The sequence below is a fragment of the Hippocampus guttulatus genome, chromosome 9 (assembly GCF_054856545.1).
Source record: "Hippocampus guttulatus isolate MCC_2025c chromosome 9, RoL_Hgut_1.0, whole genome shotgun sequence".
NCBI lineage: Eukaryota > Metazoa > Chordata > Actinopteri > Syngnathiformes > Syngnathidae > Hippocampus > Hippocampus guttulatus.
In genome coordinates, this window is record NC_141269.1 from 13,358,995 (window position 1) to 13,366,448 (window position 7,454).

Consider the following 7,454-nt stretch of genomic DNA (forward strand, 5'->3'; position numbering starts at 1 on the left):
TGATATACTTTGGGGATGAAAATGGATTCAAAGACCCATTCAAGTTTTGATTAAACACATTTATTGAAGTTCAAATACAGTGGCCAGACAAGTTTTTTCTCCGCTCATGTTTTTTGCTTTCTTTTAGGCTCGTCATCTCGTATTTTTCTAATTCTATATTTCCCACTCTAATTCTGCTACTTAGGGAGCAACATAATGTGTGGTTGCTAAACATGGCTTGATTAAGTAATTCAGGATTCCAGTTTCACACAAAGGATGAGGACTGGGACCTAATGTAACATTTTCAACATGATAGCATCAATATCTTCCAAATGTTTTAGCATTCCAAATATGCAGACTCAAACAAAGAGCGATTACAAAAACATTTATTAAAGAAAATTGCACTGACAAAGTGTGAACTGAAATTGCTGGTCAGAAGGTGTCAGCCGGGAAAAACAATCCATGAAACTAAAAGAATACTCAAACAAAATATCCAAAAGTCCAATTACACAAAAACAAAGAGCAATACAGAATAACAAAAAATACTTCTAAACAAGGATCTATGAACAAAACGAGAGCAGTATCGAGAGGTCTAGAAAATCACATTCGAAGCACAACAACAAACAAAGTCAATAATCTGAAAGGGCGCAACAGAAGTCAGAGTCCTTAAATACAAAGCGAGGCTTGATGGGGAAACGAGGCAGCGGGTGCACCTGCTGGAGGGAAACGCCCTTCACTCCAGCTGGAGCTGGAACACAATCAAGACACAACACGACAAAGGCACACAATACACTTAATAAAGCCAATATTGGAACAGTGGATGTCACATGAAAGCAAATGTTCATAGTTCACGGATCCATCACACGTTTCCACACTGCACATTTCTAGTTTGATACAATACTCAACCTCGGTTTGGGGTATTTAGAATTTACCCATTTCCAAATTCGACAGGAGGAGACTGGGAAAGTCCCGTGGCATTAGAAGCTTGAGTAAAATTGAGACACTAACTGTCTTCCAAACAAAATGGTCTTTTTTTTTTTCTGCCTCAGCGCACAATAATGATGGACCACTGCGGTGGAGTGGGCACTGCAGAATGCTAGTTGTGTTTTCTCAAAAGTTATACTAATCAATGTATTCCGCAATTTGGTAAAGTATCAGTCGCGAATAGAGCGTTAAAAGGCCATATCGTGCTGTAGAAAATTTCAATTTATTACAAGTGCTGTTTTCGATTCGACACAAAGCTATGACTTAGCATACATTGAAGTGCTGTTTTGGAGTTATTTTCTTGCGTAGGTTTGTCTGACTTCCTGTTGCTGACATTTGTCAACTTGGCTCAAATGGGTGTGAATAGCCTATTATGCTAACATTATTGATGATTTTAGATGACTGACGCAAAGAGATAAAAATCCAAGGAAGACCACTTATCTAAATTCCTGCACTTGCACATGCAAGCAAGCTGCAAATGGGCCAATTCACCAAATTGGTGCTCTCAAAATTAACTTAAATGTCAGACTTTTTACATCTCTAAATCTAATTTGAATTACTCTTAATGTGTATTGACCCATCTCACACTTCATTTATGATGTGGTTGTACTGCAATTATTCATTAGAGTTACAGGACTGGAAGCAACCCGGACAGGTTTTTAGCATACAATTAGCAAATATGATGCAAAAAACTACATTTTGATAATAACCCTCCCAAAATTGGCAAAAGAATGAGCTGAGATTTTAACCCCAGCCCCTCATGCCAGTCATTTTTGGAATATCATTAAATATACAGAAAAAATAAAACGAGTCAACCTTCCCAGAGCCTGCAGCAGATCTTGAATAACAACTTCCTGTGACATGGAACATTCCAAGTTTTCAGGCGGTTACAGTTTGGGCAGGGGTGTCAAATTAATTGTTGTAGCAGGCCCTTAGTAATTTCTTTGAAGGGTCGTTTTGACTGTGAATGCAAATAAATGTTGAATCACCTCACATTACATGTGCAGTAAACCATGGTTCAAAAAAAAGATGGGTTTTTTTTTCAAATTAATGACTAGGTCTCTGTTTTTTGTTTGTTGTTTTTGCATTTCCATGGGTTGGATGAATTGGAATTTAAAAAGGCTTTCATTAAAAAATAAAGTATAAAATAAGTGATCGAGAATGTATTTAAGGCAGGTCGACCCAAAAATGGATCAGCTCTCAACCATCACTCCCAACGCACCACAAAAAACATTATATTACATATCGGCACAGTCATTTATTTCTTTCCTGGTATGTGACAGCTCCATCCCAGGGGATATTCCAGGTCGGCAAACACTGCAGCCCATGAACATGAAGAATGCCTTCCGAAATGAGCGATTAAAGAAACCATACAGGAAGGGATTTAATGATGAGTTGATATATCCCAGCCATAAAAATATGTCCCAGATGACCACTTCAGTGCTGTAATTTATGAAGGGGTCCACAATGTTGACAGTAAAAAATGGCATCCAGAAGATGAGGAAGACTCCCATGATGATGCCCAAGGTTTTCGCTGCCTTTCGCTCTCTCTTCATGGTGTTGCGGTGCTTTTTCTTTTTGCTCGAGTCTTTACCCACTCCAGCCGCCATCTGGCTTTCCATGGCGCTGATCTGCCTTGCCTGCCGTCTGGCTGCTTTGAATATCTTCCAGTAGGCCACCAGCATGATAGCCATGGGCAGGTAAAAGGCTATCAAGGAAGCCATGACAGCGTACACGCGATTGACCAGGAAAACACAGACCTCTTGAGGGAGCAGGATGTCAACTCCAGCAATATGGAGGCCTAGCATGATCGGACCGAAGGAAATAAGAATAGGAACGACCCAGCAGATGACAATGAGGAAAGCCACTCGACTTGGAGACATTTTCAAAGAATAAACTAGCGGGTTGCAGACGGCATAGTAGCGATCAAAGGCGATGCAACTCAGATGGAATATGGAAGCAGTACACAGCATGACGTCGAGGCTGGAGTGGAGTTGGCAAAAAAGGGAACCAAAGTACCAGCACCCTTCAACTGTCCGAATCATACTGTAAGGCATTACGACCAGGCCCACGAGGCAGTCGGCCACAGCTAGGGACATGACGAAGGAGTTTGTGGGCGACTGCAGCTGTTTAAAGTAGGAAATCGACAAGACCACCAGGAAGTTGCCCACCACTGTGCAGATGATGCCAATTAAGAAGAAGCCATACAGGATAAAACGAAACACCGGGTTCCTCAACATGACGCAGGAATCCTGATTGATGTCAAGTGTTGTGTTGGCACCGTCTTCGAAGCTACCGTTGTCCATCTTCTTGTTCAACCTGTCAAAACATTCAGACCGTTAATGACACCACTGACAAGATGACGAAAATGTAACAGTAAGCGGCTGGGGCAAGGAAAATCTGGACATTAATCTTTAAGCTGCTGACCCACGATGCGACCCCAGATAAGTGAAAGAAAATGGATGGATGGATGGATGGATGGATGGATGGATGAATTCGTCCAGAATTCTGTCGAGCTTCAGCCAAAAGTTGCCAAGAACATTAACGCCAGAACAGGAGCATTAAGATGTATGCCCATATCGTCTTATATCACTACCTCTAAATGGCCAAATTTTTCCTCTAAAACTTCAATTTTTGTATCTACTCGCAACAAGTGATGAGTGTATTGATTGTGTGATACTAATAAGTACTCATAAGTATCAATTGGTATCGACAATGCTCATAAGGTATCGACACAATTAAATGAAAAGTGTCAGGGTGGATGACAAATGTGAATATGCTGCGGTTCCTGTACACCAGGGATGCCCAACCAGTCAATTGCGATCGACGGGTAACCCGCGGACTGGACCCAAGTCGATCGCAAGGGCTATAGGGGGAAATGGAAAAAGAAAAAGATTTGTGTGTCTGTGTGCGTGTTATTAATATTATATACATTTGTGTTAGTGTACACTGCACTCTCAGCATCCTATCAGTTTCACTTTCCCAAAATGTATTTTAAAAATAAAATAAAATATAAAGGCACAGCAAGCCATGCATTCATGCACAGCAGACGGCACATGACAAAATCCTTTCATTGCCGTGCCAATGATGTGTTTCAGATGACTTGCAAGTGACTTTAATGAAGACCATTGGGACAATGCAGTGATGGCAAAATGACACTTGAGAGAACACAACCATGCCAAGTGTCGCTTTACAACCCCCCCCAAAAATCTGTTTATTAAAATGCAATTATTAGAGAGCAGCCTTTGTTTCCAATCATGAAGGATTACGATATAAGACTCTTACATCCCACTTCAGAGAAGATGACACTTCAGTGAACCTCTTGCATCCTCACATCCCTGCTACAATTCATTTCATTTCATAGTTTTCTAATTTAGCATGAAGGATTTATGTAAAAATAACTTATTTTCAGACATACAGTATGTCATTTGTGCACTATTTTTTGTATAAATGTTACAGACTGTTCTCATACTCACACACACACACACACACACACACACACACATTCAACAGATTTTTTTGTCGAAGAAAAATACAACCCTACTAATTTAGTAAAAGTCGCAAAAATTATTGGATTCTGAATTCGAACAATACCAAATCTAAAGATGACTCCCCCCCCCCCCCACCCCCCAGTGGATAAAAGATGCTCTTGTGAAAAAAAAAATGAAAACAAAGACACTCACTTGCGTGGAAGAGAGAAGACGGTCTGTCCTCATGACGCTCTCAAAAGCAAGTCCTACTAGGCAGATTGAGATGGGAGAGATGTGAGAGGTGGGTCTAATGAATACGTGCCACAGTAATCAAAGGAAGCGGCCAATACTTGTTGGCTTGCATAGATAAACTTACTGAAAGAAAAACAGTCTCAACTGCTTGTTATGTTGCCAATTGGATGGACAATGCTATTAGTCTATTAATTGAAAGGTGCTCCCTCCTTCAATAACACACAGCATGCATTTGTATCAGGCGAATAAGGGGGCTGCTTTATGAACTCATGCGATGCAACAGCCTTAACCAGGGGTGTCCAAAGTCGGTCCTCAAGGGCCGCTGTCCTGCCTGTTTTCCAGCTCTCCCAGGAGCAACACACCTGATTCAAATCATCAGGATCGTTCTAATGCTGCTTCAGAGCTGGCTGATGAGCTGATCATCTGAATCAGGTGTGTTGCAGCCGGGAGAGATAGACAACAGGCAGGACAGTGGCCCTCCAGGCCCGGAGCTGGACATGTCTGGCCTTAACATTCTTTTATACTGCACTCCCTTAATGCTAAACATTTGCTCAACACAGATCAGTTTTTAAATCCTGTATTTCACTTGTTGGATCCTTTTCAAAACATGTTTAAACCACAGCATGGAGAAGGTTGCAATAAATTCAAACGACAGTATGATGCAGTCTTTCAACACACTTTAAACCTCAATACATCCTGGCCTAAATTGGACATTTGGGGTCCTATTCCTGTGCCCAGCGCAAGTCGAGTGCAAAATGCAGTCTAACTTCTTTTAGGATTTTCGACAGCCATAGTTATTGTAGAAATGGGGATTTGAGCCGTTGTGGGAGCGAACACGACTGATTTGATTCCCGGCAAATTGAAGCAGTTCTTCTAATTCTTTTTAAATTCAGCACTTGAGAGCCGCACGGTATAGCTAGATACTGTATGTCAATACACAGCCACTCACTAGCCTGGATAAAAATGGCTGAGCTGTATCAGGAAGGGCATCTGGTGTGAAAAAAAAAAGTCACTTCTTCTTCTATGCCGGGTTACAAATCCAGCCTTGTCCCTGCAGGCAGACGAGGTTCAGTTCCCATAGCAACGTAGGGGGAGGAGGTTGTCGATATGTGTGAGATGGCGATGGTTAACTAACGACCAGTCATTGTGAAGTCTGCCTTTCGTCCAACGTCAGCTGGGATAAACTGTATCTCCCCATGACCCTCACATAGAATCAGGAAACAGATCTTAGTGTCGTGATTATTCATTTTTAATTCATTTTAGAATCTGAGTAGACCAACATGACTTTCATCCATTCATTGTCTAGATTTGATCCTGCATCTTGTTCAAGGGTCCTCAACTTTTGAATCAGTGTTGAGCCTCAATCTCACGTGCCCCAATGTGCAACGAAGCACACTCCGTCGATCCTCATGTGAATGCCTGGAGCTTCAGACAATGACAGACATATTTCAAGTGTGGGGGATGTGCTCTAATTAAACATGGGTGATCGTCAATGAAGGCTGTAATAAAAGCGATCAGCATTCGAGTATCGTTTTTTTTTCTTTTCTTCCCCAGACCAGCTATTCATGTGTGTAATACAAGTGTGCTTTCAAGACTCAATAGCCTTTCTGCGCACCTCCTCTATTGTCAACAAAAAAGGAGAGAGCAAAGGCTGATTCCAGGTGCATGTTTATTCTCCAGTGGTCAAATAAAGTGCTCTGTCAAACATGAGTACGCATTTCATTACTTCAACACCCTGTATGTAGTCAGGGTTATTGGAGTGTAGAAAAAAAAATCAGATGTTTTTTTTTTTTCCCTATTTACTGTCATCAGCCAGTTAATGTTCTGATATGGTTTACTAACTCACAGGCTGAAAATTTTATGCCACCACGGATGAAGACCTCTTGTCAGGAAGTCACAGGTTGAATTGTGGTGTTCGCCAAGGTTCCATTTTACGTTCAACGCAAATTTATACATGTCGCCACTTGGCAGGGTCGTCGAGTGTTTTCACATTTATGACATCCAGTTTTACATTTTCATTTCTCCTAATGACCACAACCGGACTGAGAGTCTTTTACTTTCAGCTCAATCAGGACACAACTGATGTTTTACTTATTGGTCCTGAAAGAGAGGGCGAGAGACAGGTGTTCATTTGCTGATATTACAAGCCATGTATAAGGAAGAGGATTCAGACCAATGAAGCAAAAAAAAAAAAAGAAAAAGGTTGGCCAGATTCTCATATTAAAGTCAGAAAACATTCAATAAAGTGTCTTAGTCATAAACTTATCAAAGTTGAATATGTTTGCAGGACCACAGTGTTGTATTCTCACTACAAAAAATATTTTTCATTTATTTATTGACTTGCAGCCAAAAATGTTAATGTCTGCTACATCCGGTGGCCACTGCCCAGTGCCCACACTTGCCTCTATTGCAAAATTCACCACAGTAAAAATGCACATCAAAATACCTGCTAAGAGCAGAAGAAATGCAGCAGGCCGTAGCACGGACAGTATCAGAGTTGGAGCAGCATCTGTGAGGAACACTGCTGGATACTTTTGTCAGAGATTCACATCAAGTGTATTTTTGCGTTAAAAACAATTGTATTACATTATTAACAAATTTTACGTAACACCAGATACTGGTGTCAAATTAGGACATATGAGTAAATTTGGCACTGGATAACATCCCCCATGAGTGTCAACGGTTTCAATTCTCGAAGCATTTTAACAATTGCATACTGTCCAAGTGACATCGCATCTGTTTTATCAAAGTACCAAAGAACAAAAAAGG

The 7,454-nt window shown here is 41.0% G+C and overlaps 1 protein-coding gene across 1 annotated transcript; it reads right to left on the bottom strand.

Annotated features, from left to right (window-relative positions):
- Positions 1 to 50: 50 nt before the first annotated feature.
- Positions 51 to 3,269, bottom strand: LOC147200409 (5-hydroxytryptamine receptor 4). The gene has a single exon (XM_086120152.1). It carries the CDS (start codon positions 3,267 to 3,269, stop codon positions 2,202 to 2,204), a length of 1,068 nt encoding a protein of 355 aa, XP_085976278.1. The 3' UTR covers positions 51 to 2,201.
- Positions 3,270 to 7,454: the final 4,185 nt, after the last annotated feature.

Coding starts and splice junctions, on each gene's coding strand:
- LOC147200409 (XM_086120152.1), bottom strand. CDS start 3,269: ATGGACAACGGTAGCTTCGAAGACGGTGCCAACACAACACTTGACATC.